The sequence below is a fragment of the Tripterygium wilfordii genome, chromosome 17 (assembly GCF_013401445.1).
Source record: "Tripterygium wilfordii isolate XIE 37 chromosome 17, ASM1340144v1, whole genome shotgun sequence".
Taxonomy (NCBI): Eukaryota; Viridiplantae; Streptophyta; class Magnoliopsida; order Celastrales; family Celastraceae; genus Tripterygium; species Tripterygium wilfordii.
In genome coordinates, this window is record NC_052248.1 from 13,330,403 (window position 1) to 13,356,835 (window position 26,433).

A 26,433-nucleotide genomic window follows, 5' to 3' on the forward strand; every position below is an offset into this window, starting at 1 on the left:
AATGACATATTAGAGTTTAGAGTTGCAATTTAGTCTCTAGAAGTTTAGATTTACAGTCTATATTAGATGTTCAAATAAAAAAAATTTACGATATCGTTCTTAATTATAAAAAAAAGTGTTAGGGTAAGGTTTTTTTTTTTCAAAATCAATCATAATCTAACATTATGAATACTCAAAATATTTAATAACATATTTTAAACTATAATTTAACATGCATAGTTTTGAAGGGAAAATTGTTGTCGATTCTAGTTAAAAAGAATTGTAGCGGCCCGATGTGCACTACTCATAGTCAAATCCAGGGGTATTCACGTAATCGCACTATTTGGATGACGTGGACGAATAGGATCTTAGACATCACCCTCGCCTATCGGATTCTGAATCGATAAAATATCATCAAGATTCAAGATCAAAGACAAAACATTTTCAACTCCTGTTTCTCAGGAACCAAACACCTCATGGCAGTCTCCTCTGTTTTCTCCCTCTTCTTCTTCCTCCTCCTCTCGTTGACATCCCCAGCACTCTCAGACCAGTCATCAGACCATCCACGAACATACATCGTCCTGGTGTCGAGATCACACAAGCCTGCCTTCTTCTCCTCACACCATCACTGGTATACCTCCTTCATCCACTCACTACCTCCCTCATCTCGCCCTGCCAAGATCGTCTACACCTATGACCGTGCCGTTAATGGCTTCTCTGCTCAGCTGACTGGCGTGCAGGCCGCGAAACTCCGTCACATCCCTGGCGTCGTCTCAGTCCTTCCGGATCAGATTCGCCAGATCCATACCACTCACACACCGCACTTTTTAGGCCTTAGAGATAATTATGGTCTCTGGCAGAACTCCGATTATGGCGATGGAGTGATAATTGGAGTTCTCGATACCGGAATTTGGCCTGAACGCCCGAGTTTTTCTGATTACGGTCTGTCAGCTGTTCCTAATTCATGGAAAGGTGTTTGTGAAACATCGTCTGATTTTCCGGCTTCTGCTTGCAACGGGAAGATCATCGGAGCAAGAGCTTTTTATAAGGGCTATGAATCTTATATGGGAAGACCGATTGATGAATCAAAGGAGTCAAAATCGCCAAGAGATACAGAAGGTCATGGCACGCACACATCGTCCACTGCAGCTGGTTCTGCAGTTTATAACGCGAGTTTCCTTGGATATGCACAAGGAGTAGCTCGTGGGATGGCTTCGAGAGCCCGTATTGCTATGTACAAAATATGCTGGAGCATAGGTTGTTTTGATTCTGATATACTTGCAGCTATGGATCAAGCAGTTGCTGATGGTGTCCATGTTATTTCTTTATCTGTTGGTGCCAGCTACGCGACTCCATATGATCAAGATTCCATAGCTATTGGAGCTTTTGGTGCGGCAGACCATGGTGTAGTTGTGTCATGTTCAGCAGGGAACTCCGGTCCCGGTTCACAAACAGCTGTTAACATTGCTCCATGGATTTTAACAGTTGGTGCTTCCACGGTTGATAGAGAATTTCCAGCTGATGTAGAACTTGGCAATGGAAAGGTATTTGGTGGTGTGTCCTTGTATTCTGGTAATCCTCTCCCTAATTCCAAACATCCGGTAGTTTATGCCGGTGATGTTGGGAGTAGGTATTGTTACATGGGAAGCCTTAGTCCGTCGAAAGTTCAAGGAAAGATTGTGGTGTGTGATCGAGGAGGGAACGCAAGAGTTGAGAAGGGAAGTGCAGTGAAGCTTGCAGGTGGAATTGGGATGATACTTTCCAACACAGAAGATAGTGGAGAAGAGCTTCTTGCGGATTCACATCTTGTGCCGGCGACCATGGTGGGTCAAATTGCCGGAGATCAGATTAAAGAGTATGTTAAGTTAGCTCAATATCCTACCGCCGGAATTTTGTTTCGTGGAACTATAATCGGAACTTCACCATCAGCTCCAAAGGTGGCAGCATTTTCAAGCCGCGGTCCAAACTATATAACACCAGAGATTCTTAAGCCGGATGTAATTGCTCCTGGTGTTAATATCTTAGCCGGTTGGACTGGAGCTAGTGCACCAACAGATTTGGACATTGATCCAAGGAGAGTTGAGTTCAATATTATTTCTGGTACCTCAATGTCTTGCCCGCACGCTAGTGGCATTGCAGGTTTGCTTCGAAAGGCGTATCCAGATTGGTCACCAGCTGCTGTGAAGTCTGCTTTAATGACTACTGCTTTCAATCTCGATAATTCAGGGAAGAACTTCACAGATCTTGCTAGTGGTGATGAATCAACACCCTTTATTCATGGGGCCGGGCATCTAGATCCTAACAGAGCTTTGAATCCAGGGTTGGTGTATGACATTGATACTAGTGACTATGTGGCATTCCTTTGCTCGATTGGATACGATGCTAATCGAATTGCTATATTTGTAAGAGAGCCTGTTAGTTCAGATGTATGTGCAGAAAGATTGGCAAATCCAGGATATCTTAATTATCCATCATTTGCTGTTGTTTTCAAGTCTAACAGTGGTATTGTTAAATATAAGAGAGCAGTGAAAAATGTGGGGAGTTCAGTTGATGCAGTCTATGAGGTTAAGGTGAATGCTCCAGAAAACGTCGATGTTCGTGTTTCTCCGAGCAAGCTTGTGTTCAATACAGAAAACCAGACACTCTCCTATGAGATCACATTCTCGAGTGTGGGATTGGGTTGGTTTGATATCAGGGCATCAAGCTTTGGTTCCATTGAGTGGAGTGATGGAGTTCATCTTGTGAGAAGTGCTATTGCAGTCAGTTGGAGTCAAGGATATAGAGATTCCATTTGAGTTGCAAATGGATGATGCTGGGAGTTCAATCAATCAGGTATTGTTCGGTTCTTTGATACTTAAGTTATCTGCCTCTTTGTAAAAACTAGAAAATCTTGGTTTGGCCTTTCAGTGTGCCGGATTTTAGTTTGGTTCTATGCATTGTATAATATACAGGAAGGTGCCAGGTATGGCAATAAAATTTGCTTAGAATTCATGTATCATAAGATGAAGACTAATTCGCAATCAATGTGCAATAATACGGAATTAAAGCAGTGGGTGATCCAACTTACCAGTGTTGGCAAGTGCCAACTATTGAACTTCCTTTTGAATGCCTTCCTTGTACAACTCCCATGTAAAGCTGAAACTAAAATACCCAAAGGACAATTTATGGGAGAGGAACAGACAATTTTATCTGGTGTAACAACAATATTGACTTTGGTAATTCACTTTCGCTTTGGTTGAGATAATGAAGTTGAAAACGTTCAATTCCCACCAGTAGTTTCAACGTTGTTTCTTACACAGGCGATTGTGGTAGCTTTTACAAATGTGGAAGGTCACAAACTCAACTCCCACCATCACGGGCTTCAATCTTTGGTGGGGCTTCAATCTTTTCTGTTGCCTACGTAGAGTTTGTATTGTCGACCTATAATTCATAAGTGCATTAGAATTTAGATACAACCCTAAACCCTAAATCCAGTTAGCAATAACCAGGTAGGTACAGTTCGCTTCGACAAACGGATACTCTGGAAAACCAAACGTCCTATGAGATTCAATACGACCATTGTGTCGATACATCCCACCACTCTAAATCAGTAAAATCACTAACTTTTTCGAATGGGCAATAAGCAACCAAGCATTGTTCAGTCAAATTAACCTCGACAATACGATCCTTTTGGCAATTGTTTCCGAGCCATTTAATTGATTCTGGGGAGAAAAGGAGCAAGTCATTCTTACACAGGTTCGGATCCATCAACATCAGTCTCGTGGTCAGGAAACAGATATCAGACAACAGTATATCCTTGAAACCCATAAGAAACAGAAACACTGCGTGGCAAAAGGTCGGAATGGACAAAGAATCACTTTCAAGGCACTGTAAAATTAACATACATGACCGTAATGTAATCTGCGCTCATTCCAAAAAGCTAATCAGAAAAATTCCAATAAAATTCCTAAGATGTGAAGCAAGTAAGAAGACGAGTCTTTTGATTCCAGAAAAGGGAAATAGAAAGGTCAACACAACAGCTCCATTGCTTTTTGCCATGGTGTTTTAGTGGCCATACTTCTGGAATTCCCACTCGCTATTATCTGCAAGAGAGAAGGATCACCTAGCACTTGAGAAATGTAAGTACAGTGAAAAAAACAGTATATATTAATTCTATGCTCTGTAACACATACCTAGTGGGCATACTTGGCGGGTTTTAAGCCAACGGCTGATGCAGTGAAAGTGGAAGGCATGATTGCATACACCTATACAAATATAGATCAAAATTTGTTTAGTAGAAAAAGTAAAAATCAACTGATTTTTAAAACAAAACCAAGCATAAAAACCAGTTAAATTTGCAATTCAAAACAACTAGGTTATCACAAGTTGGGTCTACTATCTTATCCAACTATAAAATTATGAACTCTTAAGGAACCCTAATTGCTGTAGTATAAAAGTTATCAAGACTAGATTACAAGTGGATATTGCTTCCAATAGAAGTGAAGCCATAAAACCTTTTCTTTCTTGCTAATTGCCCCAATGAATTCATGTAGCCCAACACCAAAATTCTTTGGACAAAGGCTTCGATGGTTGCGATGATGAATTAGCACATGGGAATCATCCCTCATAAAAAGAAGAAAGGAAAGAACAATAAAATGCTGCTATGCATCTATACAATCCATAAATTACATTTATGACTCGTGAGATAATCTTGCATCCAAAATAAGGTATGTACATTCACGTGATATCACATCGAGATTGAGTTTCAATGTGTGTACATATGTACATTCACGTGTACTTATAAATGAAATTGACAGTTAGACGTATTAAACACATTTCTCACCAACACATAAAGATTTACTCTCTCACAGATATGATGCATTAGAGGCTTATTCCTCACTGATACACAAATATAACTTTCACGTACAGATATGATGCTTTAGATGCTTATTTCTCACAAAGAGAAAACCTAGATTTCCGATACTATTAGATTCAATTGGTTTATCAGCTACTAACCAGGGTGGAGATCCATTCAAGGCGATTCCCTATCCCTATCTGTATCAAGACCTGGAAGGGAAGCTACTTCACAATGTCTAAAACATAGCAACAATTTACTCGGTAGTACATGTGATATTACTCACAATAATCTACCAAATGTTTTGTGTAGAAAATTTACTATAAATTAAAATGATAAAAGATTATTTAAGATCCAGAATGCGAAAAAGAGATCTTGAAAGGTTAGCCCCACTGTCTATTAAAGTCAATGAATAGAAATCTTGAACACAAAAGGTCAATCATTAATTTTGCATCATAAAGGCTACATGTATAATTTTTTAAAAATACTTTACCAAAAATGTATTATTGCACCCGAGGTGTGGGTGAATTGGTCATGGAATAAAAGTTACCAGCCGCAAGACCGGGCCCTGGTTTGAATCTCCATAGCATGAAAAGAGAACAAGCCATTTAACCATGGCTCGATGTGAGTCACAATACATTCAAGTGTCCGTGGTCTACCTATGCTTTTGCACAGGATTTTTCGTGTTTCAAAAAAGGTGTTGTGTTCTTTAAATTCTAGCCTTCAATCCTAAATTACCTTGATCAACCCTAGAAAGAGCCAATCCAATCCCAGCATATAAGGAAAAACAGAAGATAAATACATTAACACTCAGTATCATAATAGAGAAAGATATAAAGATGTATAAAGAAAATAAATAAATAAAGAAGAAGAAGCAGATCCACCATTTGGAGTGTGAATGGTGGTGATTAAAACCAGACATTGCTGAGTAAGTGTTAACAATCAATCTCACATCGGTTGGAACACCCAACCATGTGTGGTTTATATACCCAACAACTAGGCCTTTTCTTAGGCATAAGTGAGTTGGGCTTGGCTTAGGAGGAACAAAGTGGTGCGGATCCAATATATACACGGGAAGTAGTAAACTCAAACTCAAAGCGGATAATATATTTGGTTGTAGGGGTGTGGACAGTAAGAACTAATGATAACAAGCATGCTTATATCATTCTTAGGGTTTCAAGAACAATAATTAGGGTTTCGAATAAATTCATACCCCAAGCAACAGTACACTCCTCGCTTGTAGCGCTTGCTTGATTCGCTTGACACTCAATGCCTAGTCAATTCAAACCAAACACACAAAAATAAGTCAAACGATTACCATCCGGACAAACTGTGTGACAAATATCAAACAAAAGAAAATCACTCACAGAGATCCATGATGTGATTCCTACAAATCGCACAGTTATCCACCACGATATCTGCAACCAAACCCCAACGAACAGAAATCAAAACTTACAAGAAAGCCAAAACAAGAAACACGAGTATATATATGTACAAATTCGTGTATGATTAGTAATGCGGAGCAGATATTCGTACCCCAGGCCCAGAGAGCGACGGCACTCCACTTCTTGACCTCGAAGTGCTTGGGCTTCTTGGCGGAAGAAGAGGGTCCGGCGAGGTTCGAGTCCGCTTCGACGGCTGGTACCATGGTCACGTCAGTGGCCATTCTGGCTCGTATTCTGATTCTGGTTACGTAGAGGTTTTGGGTTTTCTGCAGCGAGAGCTGTAGTAAACAGGGTTTGAGCGAATTGGGAATTCTTCACGTCTTGTCGAGGAGTCACAACGACCTCATGAATCACATTAATTACTTCTTTTTTCCTTAGAAAATTCGATTACTATTACTAATTAAAAAACAGTTATTAAAATATTAAAAATATGAAAATATTAGCTAAAGGACGTGGCTTGAAAACATATTCAACTAAAAAGAGTAAAAGTGATTGGTAATAGGTTGGGTTAGGGATATGTGTGCCCAAAATTTGATTCTAATGAAAAATAAATTTCTTAATGGTATTTCAAAAAAAAAAAGTAGGCACAGGCCTATATTAAAAACAACGCATTGAGTCATCCTAAGTATAGTCATGAATGAGTAAAAGATATATTAGAACGTCTTTGCAAACAAAGCATTGCGTCGGCATCTAAATACAATGAGAGACTAGGGTTTTCTCATTATGATCCTGAAGTGAAAGGAATACCAAAAAAATGCATGGCTTTAAGCAGTAAAAAGTGATATATAGATTCAATAGAGACTGGTGAAAATATTATCATAAATAAAAATAAATTGTAAAAATAAATATAGAAAATGAATTTCCATCGATTTTCTAATAAGCTCATGTCCATAATGAGACAATGGATCACTTGCAATAGACATTCTAACATGCCCTTATTCATTTATCATTACATCCGAAGTCCAATGCAACACCTCGTTATTGAGCTACACATGTGCCAACCCTCGCTCATTTATCAATGCACTTAATTTCAATGCAATGCATCACGTACAGGAAATACTCCAACAAATTTCTCATTTTCGACTCATGTTCAGTATTATCAACTTCATTGTCAGGGAAAAAAAAAACAAATCATGCAAAATTGACACCTGCTAAGACAATATTATCGACTTCATTCTAGTATTAAGAAAACCTATAACAACAAAACTTTACAAATAAAAAAAAATCAATGTTACACATCCAGTGTAACCTCAAATTAACCAAAAAAATTCACTTATAGCAACCACCCAGCATCCAGCTCTTCCTGATATGCACAAGCATTATGAGACCATTCTTGATAGTTTAGTTTCCTTTTGCCGACCATGAAGGCAGGACTCTTCCTGCACCATTTTGACCAGCCTGTATACCCAATTCATATATATCATCATCAAAATCTAAATCATCATCCAGGCATTGGATGAAACAATCTGGCTCAGAGTTATTAACTTCCTCGCGTTTCTTCTCTTTCCTGGTTGCCCTTTTCTTTGATCTACCGGTGCTTTTGGTGAAATCATCCTCCCCCTCCATGTTTGAGTTTAAATCTCCATTTGCATCTCTTCCCCTTTTTATTGAATCATTACTTTCATTGCTACTGTTGCTAATTTTATCCCTATTGTAGTTATCTCTAATGGTAGATTCAATGGTTTCCAGTACCCGATCTCCATACTTGCTTACCTTTGCCCTGAACAAAACCGATTCTTTCTTAGAAATTTTAAAATAGTTCATGGGTAGTTGTGTAGTGTACAGCATAATTGGGAAACTTACTTCCCAATGCCAGTTATCTCAAGTAGCTCATCCTTCGATCTAGGAATTCTCTTGCTTATTTGCTGCAGGGTCGCATTACTAAGGCAAGGAAAAGCAACGAGTTATCAGCATATATCATGAAAATGAAAAGCAACATAAAATGTCATCTCAGTATAAATATTTTGGCCCCATACGACTTGTATATCATAAGCCACTTTTCTTTTACCTTTTCAGAAACAAAATAAACAAGTATTATGCACAAGGATAGAAATCATCATAGGCACCAGCAGAGAGATTACCCAAATACATGTTGTGCACTGAGCCCGTCCACAGATTCTTTAACAATAACAGTCCGAAGCTTCCGCAAGGCAGAATATAGCTTGGCTGAGAGACTCTGTTATTATATAGAGAACTTGTTCAAGCAATTCAGGTAATTGCAAATTCTATCAAAGGAAGCTAGTGAGAGAGATAAAAACCATACCAAGTCCATTTCAGAAGGAGTTTGTGCAGGCGTGTCCATCCGAGGAGGACTTGTCCTCCCAGGCAACAGTGTGCCTTTCGCTGGGGTCACTAATGACTTGCTGAGTTTAGATGCTTTTACAGAACAAGGGAATCTACAAGAACATCGTACATCAGTGTCAAAATTGTATTTTTCCATGGAGGTTGAGCTGGGAAATTAAATGTTCACAAGCTTCTGCTGACAAACATATTCCAGAGAATGATAACTCATGAAATTTGAACAAGCAAAGCATAAAGCTGAACTTAGACTTGAACCAACTCTAAATTGCAAGTCCTTCCACGTGGTCACATAACTAATATTTTCCCATTTACTTAAAGTTTATCAATGACTTCATGAATCAGGTTTGAGGTCTCATCTGGACGCACTTGTCAAGAAGCGGCCCAATTAGCACTTTTGACTATATGCATCTTAAAGTACTGGTTAGACGTAAGGGAGGATGCCACCTTGGCCCCAATCCTAACAAAAATATTGAGAACAAATTAGAAAAAGTCCATATACTGGGTTCTACTTTACATCAGCGAAAATATTTTTTTATAGCGGAAACCCTCTGTAAGTCCACCTTCAATATTGAAAGCATAGCATGGTACAGAAAACATTATAAAATATCATTATCAAATGCAGAACGGCAACTATATTGTCAATAACAGCAAGTACAATATTGCAATTGAACCTTTGTTTCTAAAAGGTTAGGGAGGACAATCATTCTACATCTGATGTTAGACGCCATGTGCCAGATCAATAAGGATCTGGGACATTGATCATTTATCGATAAAAGGCCAACCCATATTTTATACATAATTGTGATAAAATATTTAATGGAACTGTTACGTAATCGATAAATATTTAATGGAACTGTTATGTAATGAGTAAGATGCTAAACCTTAGCGTAACATTCTGCCTTCCAAGAAAGAGAGAGCTAGCCTTGGAGTCATTCACCTGAAAATTGATTAGACCAACAAAAAATGAAACTATTTCATATACACAAGTAATTAGTTAGGGAAAATACACTGAGAAACTGTCTTACACGAATAACAAAAATCAAACAATTGAGCTCCTCATGAATTAGAAAAATTAGCAATACCTTTAAAATTGATGAAGTAGATCCATAAAGATCGCTTTTCTTAACATCCTCCACGAGAATATCTTCAGTAACAAGATGACGCAATACACGGGAAGCTTCACCCTTATCAAGATGTTTTCCAGCTCCATGCAGGCTTAAATTATTATGTCTGTGTTTCTTGACCTACTTTTTGAAAAGGCAAATATATGCAATAAATACTACAAAACAAGAAAAAAAGGAAATAGGGGTAGATTATATAAATCATTAGATGTATATGAAAAACATACAAATTGGCTTAAAGAACCCCGGTAGACTTCCAAAATATGAGATGATGAAAACTGCTGCCTGACCATCCTCACCAGTTCAACCTACATCACATTAGTTACATTGCAAATATCATTGAGCTAGCAAAAAAGCATGGATTGTAGCAAAATCAACTATAAAGAGAGGCCATGGAAAAGTTTTCAAACCAATTGTTTTGCGGTCATAGTGACATCCTTCTCTATGAAACTCTGATTCTTGGAACAATTATCACATGTTTTCTTACAGTTAGCGGGATTAAATTTTTCTCCAAAATGCAAAAGCTGCAGGAAACGTCTACAATCAACGCCATTTTCACAGTAGCTGACCTGAAACAGTTGAATCATTTGAGAGACATTTTCTGTAAATTTTATTTCTGACTTGTAAGATCCTCAGCAACAAAATCGACAAGTCATATCGAATACCATGCGCAGAAGATTTTCTGTATTTGTTTCTAGAACCCTCCCTGGGTTGGCCATATTGTTACGATTAAATCCAGGTGTAACAGGACTCTGCTCTATCCCTGATTGGCTGATCATATGTTTGACTCGTATCTGGAGAGATAAGATTCATATGACAAGTAATGAAGAGAAGAAAATACCAGGTGATCACTTTTAACACAAATCCCAAACCTTCAAATTAGAGCAAAGGCACAAATACCAACTTGACAAATAACCCAATAAAAAAACCTTGGAAAATAACAACAAAGTGCATGTATTTTAGCAAAAAAACTTACATAATCACTGTAACTGTAATACAACAAACATGAAGAACGTTGGCCATCACGACCAGCACGACCACACTCCTAGATCATGTTAAAAAACCAAAAGGCTTAGAAAATTTCCATGATTGAATCAGCATACTATATCCTCTTTCAACTATTATAACAACAAAAATTGACAAGTATTTCAAGATTCTGATTTGCATACCTGATGGTAACCTTCGATAGATTTTGGAAGAGAATGATGAATTACAAAGCGGACATACGGTTTGTTGATACCTGAAAAACTTACGTTTAACTCCCTAGTTATTTTCAAAAATCAAGACAGCTAACAGCAACATTGAATGATACCCATCCCAAACGCCACTGTAGCACATATTATGTTGATTTCATCTATGCTCCACTGCTTCTGAACAAAGGCACGTTGAGGAGGATCCATGTTACCATGGTAAAATGCTGCTTTATGTCCACACTCCTGAACAAGCAAAGTAACTCACGCAGCAATAATTGGGACAGTTTGCCTAAATGTACTTTAAATTAACGAGCAATAGCTCTTAGCAAGGCACAGCCAGAAATTTAATAAAAACATAAAGTGAATTCATCTTTATGATAAAGTGATTGCTGAGAGACTCGTCATCTTTCTTGGCTTGGATTCCTTTATCCAAAACCACTTCTTTGAAGATCAAAGAGAAATTGGGCCAGTGAAGGAGAAATTTTGAGAAAAGATAAATCATTTTGACACCTATCAATATATGATTGTGAGACTAAAATCGCCTATAAAAAAATTGCTCAGCCATAAAACTCAAAGCCTTACCTCCAACATTTGAGGCTAGGTTACATGGCAAAACAAGAAAAGGGAAAGAAAAGGATGTTAATTGATATAAGGTGGAGGTAACTCCAAATGAAGTTGCGAAAGAGGAATGTTAAAGATAAAATGGCCATGTGCAAAACAGAGATGTAATGCTCTGGCGAGGAAAGCTAACAAAATTGAAGTAGATAATCTAAGAGACGAGAGGGCCAAATAGGACATGGATGTAAATAATCAAAAGAATTTGAATAATATACGAGTAGATGGAAAATACAGCTTTAGACCGGATTGAATGGAGAGAGAATCCCAATTGTTGATTTTATATAAGTTTCATTTAGTTTTGCTGATGCTGATGCTGATGCAGATGATGATGAGAGTATCTATATAAAATGTATGAGGCATCCTAACCAATCCAATAAAAGGTAATAAGAAGACAAACCTGGAGCTTTTCGGCAACTTTTTCACAATCCATCCTTGAAAGACAATAAATAATCCCGCATTCATCAAAATGGTTTTCTTTAATAAACTTGTCAATATCGTCAAGACACTTCTTTGTCTTGGGGATTACAGAATACCTGAAATTGTCCCAAATTAGGTACGATTTAAACTTTAGGTGATGTTTCATATTTGTTCAACACTTACCATAAGTTTGGGCGATTAAAACTTTGCCTAAAAACAATACAATTCTCAAGCCCAAGAGCTTGCACAACATCTTCTTTTACACTGGCAGTTGCAGTAGCCGTCAAAGCTAACACTGGAGTCTCTTTAAACTTCTGTTTTAAGATAAAAAGACTCTGGAAATCACACAGAGCAGCTTAGTATTAAGAAAATTCATCTACTCCACCAGCAAGTAAAGGAAAAGGACTTAAAAGTCACAACCTGATAATCTGGTCGAAAATCATGTCCCCACTGACTCACACAATGAGCTTCATCAATAACAATTCTTGAAAGTAACTGGCGAGAATTCAAGCCCTCCAGATGTCGCAACAAAAGATCACTTCTGCAGAAAAAAATATAGAGTTCCCAAAAGTCTCAGCATTGTACAAGATTCAGACACTAAACTGGCAGTTTTTTTTATTTTTTATCAGAACATGCACATTACAAGTCTATACCACACTATTGACATTAGAGTCAGCAATATTTTCCATGAAAACTATAAATGCAAGTCTTTGAACATTCCTTTGCTATTATTGAATAAGATTGAAGCTTTGACTGATAGCATTAAGTAGGACATCAAAAAGGTGGTCATGGGTATCTTTAACAAACCATTGAGTATCTTAGCAAGTTTATTGTAGATCATACTAGATAATGGGATCATAAACAATGTCATGGCAATGATAGTGTCTAAGGATTTTAAGATTTATCTTGACCAAGATATTACAAATATACAAACAGCCCTTGTGTGTTTGTGCACTCAAATGTAGTCCTATAATGTTGATAGAGGCATCTTAGTATGTATTGAGATGGTGTCAATCAAAACACCAAATCACCAACTCAGGTCATAAAATCATGATAATAATACTAACAAGGAAAAATGAACTGCTTACACTCAAAACTCTAATTCCTGCAAAATTTTGCAAGGCAAACACTACAAAAGAAAAAGCTTAGAGTAGAGATTCATAGGTGTGACAAAAGAAACATTAAACATGCAAAAAAAATCTTTGTCAGGCCCAGAAACCAATGCATGGTACAGAATAATCATAGAAAAGGGCATCGATGGGGACCATAATGTTTGAAAGAATTGCAAATTAAAAAAAAAAAAAAACTCACTTTGCAACTTTCTCTGGTGTTACATATAGTAGCTTGTATCTACAGTAATCAGTACCAATTTCTCTAAGGATCTCCTGTTGTTCACTCCACTCCATACTGGCACTTAAGTACGCAGCAGGTATATTGGCCTATAATGAAGGACAAATGGAAGAATTTTAAGAGTGTTGTCCGAAGAAAAGCTGAGGGGATATCTGGGAAAAATACATATTTGACCTTATTTAACAGTATAGATAGTACCTGCAACAAATGCATTATTTGATCTTGAATAAGAGACACAAGAGGAGAAATGACCAACGTTATTCCTGGACAAATAAGAGCTGGGAGCTACACAATAGAAGAACATAAATCACTAAAGTAATGCACTGAACCATAAAAAAAACTTTAAAAATGCAATAATTAAACCAATCTATTTCTAAAATAGTAATTTTCCATTTAAAGAAAAGGGAATGTGGCAGAGAGTTTAAAACTACGTCTATGGCATTTTGGAAGAACAATAATGTGACGAGCATAAGAAGGAAAAAAATGTATACAGCTGCAGTTTGTGATAGACTGAAACATGTCAGAAACAGAAACAAACATTAAGCAAATGAAATTATCAGCGAGTTCCAATGCAGAAATAAGCACCAGGATTAGTACATGCCTCGCATAAAAACATATACTACCTGATAAGTTAGGCTCTTTCCACCTCCAGTGGGCATCAAAACAAAAACATCATGTCCACTCATTGTAGCATTTATTACTTCTCTTTGATTAGGGCGGAATGAATGGTTTCCAAACACTTCCTTGTTCTTGGCCTGAAAGTTAAAGCAGGTAAGGAAACATTAGTACAAGTGATGCAACTAGGATACCGAAAATGATTCAGTTCAGTTAAGAACCTCCAGTTTTTTCGTCCAGGGGAAAATAGTGCTACTCCATTTAGGGTCATTTACACCTTCAATGTAATTGACTTCCAGTAATTTAGGAATGTGTTGATCCCTGTCAATTGGACATGATGAAGCACCAAATCCATCAACATAAGAGAATGAAACTGATGACGAATTGCGGTCTTCATACCCACCCCGCTCATTTTGTGAATTAACAAAAGCATCAAATCTCATGGGTTCTATCCTAAAAGTAGATCCTTGAGGTGTGTAATTTGCTGTGCTTGCAGCAAAATGTGACTTTTGCCTCTCGTCATTGGAAAGATGCTTCTCAAGCAGCTGAATTTTCTTTTTCAGCTGTAGCCTGTGCAGATGAAAGGATGGATTAGCAGCAGTTGACTCTCTCAAAGTAGGTGACACTAATCAAAGAGATGTAAGAAGGGGAAGAAAACGACACCTTTCATGACGAAGCTTCTCCAATTGTTCTGAGGTCAGGTTGGTTGCATTGTCTAGTAGTTCATTTGAAATGGCAATTAGCATGTCCTTAATTTCCTGCAAATGACCCCCAGCTTCTGGACAAAGTCCTGTCTGTATTCATTTCAGGAATTAGGTATACTAGCCTGACTACAGATTAAGATGGCTTCAAAGTTTACAACAAAAGATGCAGACAATAATACGTACCTTTAATCCATGACTGCAGGTTGTTGACAATTCGGCTGGCAAAGAAGTCTCTGCTTGCCTAGAAAAAGTGTTGTCTACAGAGGGAGTGATGGGAGGAAACCTAGAATTTGATGGTTGGGGCGTGCAATTTGATTGATAGTGTTCCATAACTATTTGGTCCACATCAATAGTCTGCAGTCACCACACATGAGATGGATGAACACAAGAAATAAGAAAAAGTATAACTTACAATGAGATAGCTGAAAGCCAGGGGAGTGAAAAGGAAGCCAAATAGGATCAAATTACTCTCTGGAGAAGTAAAAAATGCCCATGGTTGCTAACAAGATATTTTCTAATTAATCAACCAAGAGTTTAACTTGTCAATTTCAATAATCACCTTTCTATAACACTTATTACAAAAAAAAAATTGATATGATGGGCAAATTTGGAACTTTGGTCAAATATATTAGACCAATTATCACTATATAATAATGCATATTTACACGTTGACAGAACCAAGTAACCTAAAGCCTAAAGTTCCAACCAAGGTTTGTCGAGCAAGCTTTAATGCAATCAACGAGTTCACTATAGCCAAATCAAACTGAATTATGCAACAATAGTACGAAATACCTTGAGTATGTCATCATCATCCATGTTCTCATCCAAGATGTGTGCAGAGTCTTCCATGTGACTACCTTTCGCTATGTGCTTGCTGACAGATCCAGCAAGAAATTCAGCATTAGTACCATTAGCCATCGATGCACTCATTCTACTCTGCCCCGCTGGACAGTCTCCAGCTTCCGAAACTGTAACAATATTAGGCAGAAACTGGCCAGTGCCCCTTGTAAATTCACTCATTTTGTAATTGGTGTCACTGATAGATGAGTTTTGTATGGAAGATCTTCTGGAATCCTGCTTGGAATTATGAGTATCAGTCATAAAGGGTAGATATCGTCCAGGTCTAATGTAGCCCTTAGAAGAAATCTGAAGATTGGATAGAATGTGCCAAGCCTGAAAAAGTTTTTCAACCAAAATAAATCAGCAAGTCAGACAAAATTTAAATAAAATTAACTGCGTCAATGCCTCTGGACCGGGGACAAAGTTACAAGTCTGAAGACAGACTAGAAGCTTCACAATCCAGAGCAACTTAGTGTTCTTGTATCCTAATCAAAATAATCTAATCATAAATCCAGACTAGGCGAAAGATGAAAGTTGACTTCGAGTGGTACCCTCTGGCAAATAGACTAAAAAAGGAAGTAGTGTTGAACTATATGGATTTACATTATAAAGAAAGGCATGCCAATGAGATGCCATTTGTTTAACACCAGGAAGAGAGATGGAAAATGAAGAGTAAAATAATTTTTTATGAGCAGTTGGACATACCACAAAAATGAGGGGAGATTTGATTGTATTTTCCCTCAGATAAACCCAAACTATTGAAAATGACTCTTGGTTTGGAATATTTTGGTGGAAGTCATTTTTCATATTCCAGATGCTACGAGTCTTGATCTGGTCATGAAATTTTCCTCCTGCTCTTTTCCACAATTATACAACCCATACTGGCACTTTTATGCATTAAAGCCAATACCCGAAGATTTAATCCAAAAATGGGGCTTACAATGAATATTATTTTAATATCGTCAAAAATCTGACCAGAAGACGGAGAGAGTGATCATAACATGAAGAATATGAAACCTAACACATAATCTGGAATGAAAGAAACAATTACTCCATGTAATAACTCAAGTTCAACTTACCTGTGATAACTGCTCTGTAACCTTCTCATTATGCAATCTTTGAGGATCCTGAATTTGGGGAGAAATTACCCTTAAAACATGAAGCAAGTGACAATTAGAAAATCATTATCTAACTAGCCCTGAGGGTAAATAAACTCAAACACAATAAATCAAGGTTCGTTTTTCTCGTCAAATTCCAAGCAATATTACGAGGAATTCTTGTACTACTAATATGAGCTCAAATAATAATTTGTATAATCAAGGGAAGCAAGAACAGTCGCAATTTCTTAAATCATATTGCACCATACAGAGAGTAAAAGGTGACAGGATCACCGAAAGCTTATGATTGCTTGATTACATGGATATTATTCTTAATATTAGAACAGAGCCACATATGTAAACTCCGAATGTGACATATAAAATAATAAGAACTATCTGACGTAGGTTTATGTATCACATACATAAATATAAACTAAATGCATACCCTGATAATTTTAAACATTGCTTAATGGATTGAAGCATATAGAGACGGTAACTTACACTGCACCCATGGTGGGTTTCTGTGTTTCTAAAGAGTACAGAAAATTTGAACTCAAGAACTTATTCTGGGACGTGAAATTTTCCAGGGCATTCGCGTGCTGCAACCAATTCACTTTGGGGAGATTTTCAGAGCCGTTTCTACCTTCGCGAGAATCTCTAACAGTACTGCAAATTGATTGAACAGAAAACGACTAAGCAAATTCAAACTCGCAAAACTAAAAAAACATGAACGAAGAGATCATAAGAAATGGTTATTTGCCTTTGTCTAGTATGATTCTCCTTCGTCATTGAATCAACATATTCAGTTGCACCACCTTCTATGTAAATCAAGGGCACATTCCTAGACCGATTATCAGCGAAACCCTAGAAATGATTGAAATCAGTTTACTAAGCAAATGAATTAATGATCAGTCGAGTCTACAGATTCGAACGAAACTGACCTTCGAGTGACGATATTGTTAGGGTTTAGTAGCACGGAACGACCGCGTTCTGTAGGTCACCCGCGGTGGATTGTGTTTGCTTAAAGGGGAGAGCGCGGAAAAAAAAACACTTTCAAAATATCAGCGGTCGAAAGGCGGGATTTTTTTTTCGCCTCAATATCGGTACGGAAAATGTAATAATATATTTTGCTTTTAGACAAATCAAATTAAATCCCTAAAATTTAGATAATAAGAGTTTTTATTTGACCAAATTTTAGATAATATTTTTATTTGTTCTCCTTCTTTTAAAATAAAAATAAATCAAACAATAAAAAACATAAAATAATTTTTCTTTTAGAATTTAAAAGGATTGTGTGTTGATAAAAAATCTCACAATACTAATTAAGTAATATCAGTTTTAAAAGTCGTGAGCTCTAAAAGGTCTTGGAAGTTATGGGATGGGTTGAGACTTAGCTTGGAAAAGCGGAGAATATCTTACAAAGATGATCAAGGTTAAGCTAGGGAGTCCTTGTTGTTTCTTAACAAGTGATATGAGAGTGAGATTGTTTAACTTGAATGTGAGTTATGCATATGTGACTCCTAGTTTCACTTAGTGGCCTTGATCCCGACTTCAAATCCTCCGATAGCAGAGCAAAATACCGCTAAACACGAGCATTATGACAAGTAATCAAGCACGATTCGCTAGTTGGGATGTCTAATGGATTAGCCTGATGGGCCATGAGGCCCATGACGATCAATTGGGCCGGCATCACTTCTGCAAAACCCCTTCAGATTCTGTCTAGGAGCTCGGTCCATGGACCCTATGATTTCTGTACCAAACAAATAGGTAAACTTTAGTCACACCCCTAAGTTTACTGAAGACACCCCGACTTAAGTTGACTTCGCATTGACTGTATATTCTTTTAACATTCGGTTCATAACACCCCATGACCCATACCCATATGCTTCGAAAAACAGAGTTCTTCTACAAGTTCTGTACCTGTGCTTTGATGCTGAGATGAGGCAGAAGGTCGCTGGTGCAAATGTGAAGAGGTGCAAGCGGCGCACTGAGGACACCAAGCAGCAACCTCAAATCGGACCGCTTGAAGGCTGAGCCAGCATCTGATGGTGTCTTCGAAAGCTTTTCCTTCATCCAAAGGCCCCACCTACCCTCTATCATTGAATCTCTGCCGTCATTACCGTCCGGACCCTCCTCCAGCGGCGAGCCTCTGCTGCCCTCAGGTTTCTGGATCTCTCAATTAACTGCTCCGACCGCTGCACGTGACGGCAAGAGGATTTGGTGCGTCGAAACCACTTCCCCTTTAAGTGCCGAAAAGAACCCTTGTTTTCTCTCCATTTGACGACCACCATAACTCTGGCTGAAGAATACAAGGTGCCACCTGCTGCCTTAGCACCCACTGTCAGTAGTCACCATTTCCGCATTTCGCTTCTAATTCTATGACGATTTATACAAGCTGCCACCTGCTGCCTTTGCTAATGGTTTTATCTTAGGGAAAGATGCAGTCAACAAAGCAAAGACATTTGATGAGAAGCTCCAGCTAACATAAAAGCAAAGCAAAGCAAAGCAAAACAACTAGGTAGATTGAGAGCCGGTTTGTCCCCTATTTTTATGTTTGGGGTGTACTTTGAAAATGTTTCAGATTTAGTATACTTTGGGTGTATTTGTAAAAATGTAAGATTTTGAGGGGTTCGTTTAACAAGGGGTGTCTTTAGTAAACTTTGGGGTGTGACTAAAGTTTACCAAACAAATACATCGAGCCCAATAAAATTAAGGGGTCAATCCAAAGGACCTTCAATGTAGCTCAAATGTTATTTACATCTTTGTCTGTTGGCCAAAGAATTGTACAAGAGACATGACATTATTCCAACGAGACACGCCACACTTACAAAGCTTCACAGCCCGAGTATGTACAACTGTGTGATTAATTTGCTGTTTAAGATATCAAATCCATCACAAGCTTTCAATCAGATTCCGATACCATGGCCCGTGGACATTAACAGACAGAGTTGCTGCCACACCCAACACTTCAGCAACTTCCACAACCTTATCCGTCAGGGCGACAGCCCCGACCTGCCGCAATGCCGTCTCTGCTAATTTCTTACCTTCAGGGCCATTACCACCAAGGACAACTCCCCTTGCAGCCAGATAAACTGCCCGGGAAACCTTCTCGAACACGGGATCCCTAGCTTGCAAGCTCTTCGCCAACGTCCTCATCATGACTAGTTTCCTCGTTTGAAGCTTTTCTGTATCTATAACCTTCTCAGAATTTTTGGAGAATCTGCTCATAGTTTCAACAATTTCTTCCATGCTAACATTCTCAACTCGATCTAAGAGCTCTAAAACTCGTTCAGTGCACTTCAAGAGAATGCTTTCCATATCTGTTGGGTTGGCAACTGCTTGCTCGCTCAGGAGCATTTGTCGACAAACAAGAATGCTGCACAAAATATAGTTACAGTTAGCAATAAACCGAGCCGCGGAAAAACTCAGATATTATGCTTGCAAAACCTTGGGGGGAGGGAGGAAGGGGGTGGGGTGTTTCTTGCCTGGTAGAAATTACGATATTGTTTTGAATTTGAGCCTGAGCAGCTCTCAACCTAGCAAAATTAAGTTTGAGAGTTTCAGGCAGAACTTCTTGCGTCAGACCATCAATCCCACTCACTAGCTTCAACAAACCAAGTCTCACTAACAAATCAACTCTTTCTCCATTAATGCTTTCTGGTAGTTGACAGCCTGTTATAAGGGTTTAAAAGAGCAAACGATGGATGTTAAGGAAAGGAAGGGGAAAAAAGACAAATAAAAAAAACCCATAGAAACATCAAACCTGGAGCATTTCCAGTAGCAGGCGGTAAAGCATCCATTTCGCTCTGGTTCGTCTTAACCAGAAAGTGTCCTCCAGTTTTAAGGACGGTCGAAGGAAGAAAACCCTGAGAAGAACCTTTGGGTCGAAGCAAAGGTGAGATAAAATTTGAGTGTTCTATCCACTCCTGATCCTTACTAGTCCACACAGATGAAAGCCACTGCAATGTCATTGGAAGAGATGTGCGGGCATCATCAGGAGATCCATAACGGTTGGCAAAAGCTTCTCTAAGATAATCCAAACCAGCAGGCCCCTTCAACAGAGGCACCATCATTCTTATTCGTGCTTTGCTTATCTCTCTCTTTAGTACCTGTCACAAGAATTATAAAAAAGAACTAAGTTACAAACAATGGCCAAAAAAAAATAAATATATATATATATATATATTTTTACCATTGGAATATTCACAAACATAAAATTCCACTTGTGAGCATGTGAGGACAGACTCATCAAAAAGAGGGGCACGATATGCAACCGAGACCCTGGTCATCCCATTACAAACTCATGCCAAGTAAAGCTATTCAAGGCAAAAAACCAAAGGCTACTAAAGGTAAAATTTAACAAGGTTTGGAAAAGAAATATAATTAAACCTGGATCTTCTCCAGGACAAAGCGCAAACCCTTGATCATTGCAGTGACATGAGAAAACTGTGATTCATCACTGTCTTCACAGATTTTAGTTAGCTCTTTAAATAAATTCTGTTGAGTGGCCCTCATTTCATCATCACTGGCTGGAGAGGAAAGCTTCTGCAGAGTGGCCATTGCAAACTCTAGAATCTTTCCAAGGTAATGGACATCCAAGTTACCTGATTTAAGAATCTTAATGGAGAGAGAAATAAAAACAAAGAGTAAGAATCTCTCAATAGTTGCTAGATGGGAGAAGAAAAGAAATAAAATAAAAGAACATAAAAACGAAAAAGGGCAAACTGGTAGTCACTGCTACCTGGGAAAGAACTTCTAAATCAATAGCTTCAACAATGTTTTGTTTCCAGCTCTGTGGTGCCATCTCGCAAATTTCATCCCTTACCTCCCTCATGAGTTCGACAACCCGATCATAGTTAGTTTTATCCTGTTTCATGGATTCTATGATGCCATCCCAGAAAGCCTTCTCCATCGTCTCCCTTATCTTCGACTAAAAAGGATTGAGAAAAATAAAGAAAACACTCCATGAAATCCGAGAAACTAGTAACATATCTCTTTGCTGAAAATCAAGAAGTGCAAAACAAATTTATATTGAATTGCCACCAATTGTTGGTTTAGAATCACAACAGGAAGAAGAATACTAACCTTTATACTGTTTTGATCTTCATGTGAATCATTGATACCATCCAAAACAGCATGGTTCTTCTGGTCGTGCAGAAACTCATTAACAATTACTTCATTCTCAGCATACAGCTGACCATCTACGTAGCTGCTCCTTGATGACAAAGGACCAAAATTTTCAGATGATGATGAATTATCTTCCCTAAACAAGGAGCGAACAACAGTGCTTGGTTTCTCAGTACCCTCAATCACATTACTTTGTCTGTCTGAGTACGGATCATAAGACATGTGAGCAGGGATACTAGTACTAGATGAGCCTGGAGACAAAACAGACAATATTCCTACAGGACTTCCATTTTCCTTCGCATCAAAGTATTTAGATCGTGTCTCAGATAAAGCACATTCCATACGCTCAATCCCAGCTTCTCCACTCAGGTGTTTTACCTTCTCCCTAATAAGTTTTTGATCTTCTGTAACCTGAATCAAAACAGAACTCAAAATAATCACTATTAGTGCTGTCAAATAATTTTGACATACTACTACAATAGGAAATGAAAACAATACCATCTTTCCGCACTTGTGTGCTAGAACATGAAAACCAGTACCAAATTTCGGCAGGTAAACCAATCAAAATAATTGCATCTTTTTTGGAATACAAAAAATATAATGAAATTCACCAATCAGGACACTTTGATAAGCCAATGAGGGATTTAAAATTAGAACCTGTTTCTGAATGGCCTTCAAATCATGAGTAAGAGAATCATTATCTCCGTCTGGTGTCAGCTTGCATTTTTTAATCATTGAGAGCTCAAGCTGGCAAGCTGCTCTAACTAAATCCTCCTCCAAGGACTGAGCATCCCTAACTTTCCACACTACAAAACTATTTAGGTAAGAAGACCATGCTTGGTCAAAAGTTGCAAGCTGAGACCTGAAGGTCCAACGTTTGTGTGATGTGGTGGTGTCAGATAGCTCATCAGAACTCTGTATGGGCCCTTCTAGTATTATCTTCAACAACAACTCAAACTCTCGGACAAATTCTGTTGCAGACTTGGACAAAGCAATTTCAAGCTCTCCTTGACCACTGAAAACCGCATCTGGATGACCCAATATCATGTAAGCACAAAGAACTATTCTCACAGGATACCTTGACAATTTAGCAGGACCTTTGGTTCCCTCCTTGACTGAAGATGCTTTCTTTACATCTCTGTACCTCATGGAAGTCCTCGGGGTAGTCCTCTTTTTAGGTGTGGCAACTCTTCTTAGAAGGTGATCAATGTCATCCAAACCAGACAGATGATTGGCAGAAGTAGAAGTCTTTGAAAGCTTAAAACGGCTCTCTAACCTGTCCAGTAGTGATTTCACAGTTTGCAGGGTAGCAGTTGATTCAATCAGTAGAGCAAGCTGCTCAAAAGGCAGTAATTTCACATGGCTCTTGTTTATGTTCAAGGCATCATAAGCTTTTGCCAGGTCTAAGGTAGTTCTCCTAGTCCTGAGGAAACGTCTCCAGCACCTATAGTAATGTAAAACATTAGGCTAACAATTGTGTGGCATTTATCTCAAGAGAAAAACATTATCCAAGCTAAAGACGAAAGTGCCTCTTACAATATAACCCGTTCATCATCTTACTATATTACAAAGGGTACAGGTCACCTTTTTCATAATTTATCACATGATCTTAAATGCACAATTGTTTTTCTCGGAACAAGAGCATTCACTGAAAACAAGTAATAGGACACAATAACAAGATGGATGATGTCGTGCAAAGTATTTTCCTATACAGATAAGGCCTACATTATGTACCTTGCTAATTTTCTGGAAAGTAGATCAGCCTGCTGCCTGTGCAACCTATTCCAGTTCACTCGAACATAATTACGCTGCCTTCCTCTATGCATCAAATATTCTGCTCTTTGCCGTTTTGCCTACTTAACATAAAGTTGATACGTGAATAGGGAGTATAACAAGTAACATCAAGACCAGCAAGAAAAAGAGAACAAAGAAATTGAACAGAAATGAAAGGTCAAAGGTGGTCAACTTAAGACAGCATTCATACCCTTTGGAGTCGATCTTCCAACTGTTCCCTCAGCCTCCTCCTCTCAATCTCGCGTTGGTGAGAGATGGAAGTGGCTACTTGCTGCACCTGCAACACCCTAGCATGTGATCTCTTCTTCTCTGCTTCCAGCAATCCCATTCGTTTTTTCTCCGCAGCCATACGTTTCTGGTGAATTGCAGCTCGCACAAACTCCTTATACCTGTTCTCCCGAGCCACCCTTCGCAATAATGACTGAGATGATCTCTCCTCTAGAATGGATCTTCTTTGCCTATATGCCTTGATGATAAGCAATCTATTTGCCTCCGCCTGCTGGACCCGTGATTCTACTTTTGTGCCAAGCTTCTGACGTTCCCTCTCAAAACGCATCTCAACCTCTGTTTTAGCTGCTTGCCGCAACTCATCCAGCCTAGCTAAGCGCTTTTGAGCCTTTGCCAGAATACTCAACCTGTAAGACCGACAAGCACAAGGTTAAGCCTTAAGACTACAACTTCCATTCAATTATATCCAAAATATGCAAAAAGGCAATTCATAACAGTAAGAGAAATTTGTTATTTTATAGTACGCGACAAAAAAGTTGACTAGGGGTGGGGTGAGGGGGGAGGGAACCGCCCATTCCACAAAAGCTTAATCAAGGGCCTAACTAATGCAAAAAAAAGAAAATTAAATTAGAAAGCTCGTGCTTTACTTGCACAAATAAGCCTATCAAGATTCACCTTTTTTGCTCAGCAGCTTGGAGCTTTGCTTCAAGGCGCTGTCCGAGATCTTCTTCATGAGATGAAGATTGGACAGGGCTTCTTGGCTTTGGTCGCGCCTTGTTTGACACTTTCTTGTAAAATTGCTGTACTCAATAATAGCAAATCAAAGCTTAGCATTACGATAACACGTTCAAGAACAAGTAAAAATGACACTACTAAAATTGGAATGAAAACTCTTTAAGTGGGCATGATATAAAATTGAGGAGGTGAAATTTTCCTCAATTAAAATTGTTCATACTTCATACACCATATGAATTTTGACAAAATAATTTACAAATATAAAAAAGGAAAAGGAGGTTAAAAGACATATACATACAAAAACAGTCAAAAATAATTTGAGAAAGACCCATGTGAAAAGGAAACTCCAAAGTGAATACCGTAAAAACAATTCACGTGAGGAGCAACCACATGCTTCACATAACACCAGAAAAAATCTTCAAAAACAAGATTTCTATAATCAACCACATTACTCCCGCTCGAAGGAAAGAAAAAATATTATAAACAAAGCGATAAGACGTTGGAATCCTTTGATTTTCACTGCAAAACATCATAAAAATAACTTCAGAATTCGAAAAGGGAAAGAAACAAAAGCTACATAGAGTAACAAGATGCTCAGTATTAAGTTTTCTTAGCAAACTACACAAAAATTCATCTCTGTTCTTCAGAATCAATACAGTGGTTAAATTTGGAATTGGACCGTGAAACGATTTATAAAAGTGAAAATGAATTCTGCAGATTAAAATAAAGGAAATAAAATTATGATTAAATAATTGTATTAATTTAATTAGAAAGAAAGTAAACTAAATTAGATACCTTAACTACGCAGTCTACGCTAACCACTTAAGCAAAGTATTATGTTTAGTACTCAATAGAGATCAGGATATCCAGAAGTATATATTCACAAATTCCTATGCGTTTCCAAGAAGTTCTCACCAACAAAACGCATAAAAAAAAAGGGGGGGAAAAATCCGAAAACCAAGAAAATAATTTCGAGAAAGATAGAGAGAGTGCGACTCAATGGAACCTCTCTACGAAGATCTGCGTCCCGAAGCTTGGCCTCAATTTCTTCTACAGTACTCGGCGTCTTACACTCCGTGACGAGCCTTTCACGCAGCCTTTTTGGTACTCTCAACCGCGTCGCCGATAGCGGTGCCGTATTATCACTCACCGGAAAATCCAGCATAATTCCTCCGGCCATTCTCCCCCTCTCCGGCGACTCCATCAACAATCGATAACCACGACTGACTCTATATATATATATATATATATATATATATATATATATATATATATATATATATATATATATATATATATATATATATATACACCGATGATGGTGTTGATGAATTTCAGAGGTAGAGAATCACTTAATTGATTGAATAAATTATAATTTGATTGCAGAGACAGAGAAATATGAACGCATTGGTGAAGTAGACTCTGGTTTTCTACTGCTTCGGTTTCTAGAGAAATGGGGAGAGCTCAATTTGGGTTTGGTTTTGCATTTGATGTTGGGAAAGAGAGAGAGATTTAATAAAGCGCGTCTGGAATGCGTTATCCGGGTAGCCGCCACGTCATGGGAGGCTCGCCTCTCTTTTCTCCTCGTTGTTGTTTTTCTTTGACCTCTATCACCTACCATATTGACTACTTTGCCACGCCTTTTTTTTTTTTTTCTAATTTTAACTAAAAAAAAAATTTCTTTCATATATTTTTAAAAATTCCGTAATTAAATACCACCCACACTCACTATCATTCAAATATCTTTAAAACTTATAATCGCACATCGAAATGATATAATCCAACCGAATGACATATAAATAAATGTCAAGCACTGTTCACACAACATACGTGTTTTCTGGACCTAAATACTAAAGAGACGACCTAAGAAAATAAATTTGTGTGGACTTGTGATTTAGAGATGACAATATTTGTTGATGCGTTTGGCTTAGATTTATAACATGATATCGGAGCAAACACTTTATCATTTGAACATAACCTCTACTTGTGTCGACTTATTGGGTCTCGCACAACCGAGCCCACAAGTGCGAGAAAA

General features: G+C 38.1%; 4 protein-coding genes across 9 annotated transcripts; 1 reads left to right on the plus strand and 3 right to left on the minus strand.

Moving 5' to 3' along the window:
- Positions 1-409: 409 nt before the first annotated feature.
- On the plus strand, positions 410-3,028 carry LOC119982978 (subtilisin-like protease SBT1.4). Its single transcript, XM_038826604.1, has one exon. The coding sequence runs from the start codon at positions 456-458 to the stop codon at positions 2,772-2,774; it is 2,319 nt and encodes a 772-aa protein (XP_038682532.1). The 5' UTR covers positions 410-455; the 3' UTR covers positions 2,775-3,028.
- A 729-nt stretch (positions 3,029-3,757) lies between these two features.
- LOC119982225 (RING-box protein 1a-like) lies at positions 3,758-6,609 on the minus strand. The gene is made up of 5 exons (XM_038825488.1): positions 6,350-6,609; positions 6,181-6,231; positions 6,027-6,086; positions 4,152-4,223; positions 3,758-4,061 (listed from the first exon to the last, which is right to left on the minus strand). The coding sequence occupies exons 1-5, from the start codon at positions 6,477-6,479 to the stop codon at positions 4,024-4,026; spliced, it is 351 nt and encodes a 116-aa protein (XP_038681416.1). The 5' UTR covers positions 6,480-6,609; the 3' UTR covers positions 3,758-4,023.
- A 697-nt stretch (positions 6,610-7,306) lies between these two features.
- Positions 7,307-17,592, minus strand: LOC119981733 (ATP-dependent DNA helicase Q-like 4A). 3 transcript variants are annotated; one of them, XM_038824844.1, is made up of 26 exons: positions 17,456-17,592; positions 17,275-17,378; positions 17,016-17,180; positions 16,497-16,566; positions 15,370-15,750; positions 14,761-14,931; positions 14,537-14,667; positions 14,095-14,443; positions 13,882-14,013; positions 13,457-13,543; positions 13,220-13,347; positions 12,329-12,449; positions 12,092-12,222; positions 11,889-12,024; positions 10,993-11,116; positions 10,850-10,920; positions 10,657-10,725; positions 10,346-10,474; positions 10,091-10,249; positions 9,908-9,988; positions 9,642-9,803; positions 9,441-9,496; positions 8,522-8,654; positions 8,340-8,434; positions 8,062-8,139; positions 7,307-7,978 (listed from the first exon to the last, which is right to left on the minus strand). In XM_038824844.1, exons 2-26 carry the CDS (start codon positions 17,301-17,303, stop codon positions 7,600-7,602), a joined length of 3,567 nt encoding a protein of 1,188 aa, XP_038680772.1. In that variant the 5' UTR covers positions 17,304-17,378; positions 17,456-17,592; the 3' UTR covers positions 7,307-7,599. The 3 variants fall into 3 exon arrangements, with proteins under 3 accessions (XP_038680772.1, XP_038680770.1, XP_038680771.1); XM_038824842.1 differs by having other exon boundaries at positions 12,092-12,243; XM_038824843.1 differs by lacking the exon at positions 17,456-17,592 and having other exon boundaries at positions 12,092-12,243; positions 17,275-17,425.
- A 1,612-nt stretch (positions 17,593-19,204) lies between these two features.
- Positions 19,205-25,901, minus strand: LOC119982411. Of its 4 annotated transcripts, none has more exons than XM_038825766.1 (12): positions 25,708-25,898; positions 25,405-25,645; positions 24,339-24,463; positions 23,626-24,070; positions 23,376-23,494; positions 22,299-23,085; positions 21,600-22,052; positions 21,256-21,444; positions 20,904-21,131; positions 20,278-20,623; positions 20,000-20,186; positions 19,205-19,890 (listed from the first exon to the last, which is right to left on the minus strand). In XM_038825766.1, the coding sequence occupies exons 2-12, from the start codon at positions 25,600-25,602 to the stop codon at positions 19,407-19,409; spliced, it is 3,561 nt and encodes a 1,186-aa protein (XP_038681694.1). In that variant the 5' UTR covers positions 25,603-25,645; positions 25,708-25,898; the 3' UTR covers positions 19,205-19,406. The 4 variants fall into 4 exon arrangements, with proteins under 4 accessions (XP_038681694.1, XP_038681696.1, XP_038681697.1 ...); XM_038825768.1 differs by having other exon boundaries at positions 25,405-25,653; XM_038825770.1 differs by having other exon boundaries at positions 19,398-19,890; positions 20,014-20,186; positions 25,708-25,901.
- Positions 25,902-26,433: the final 532 nt, after the last annotated feature.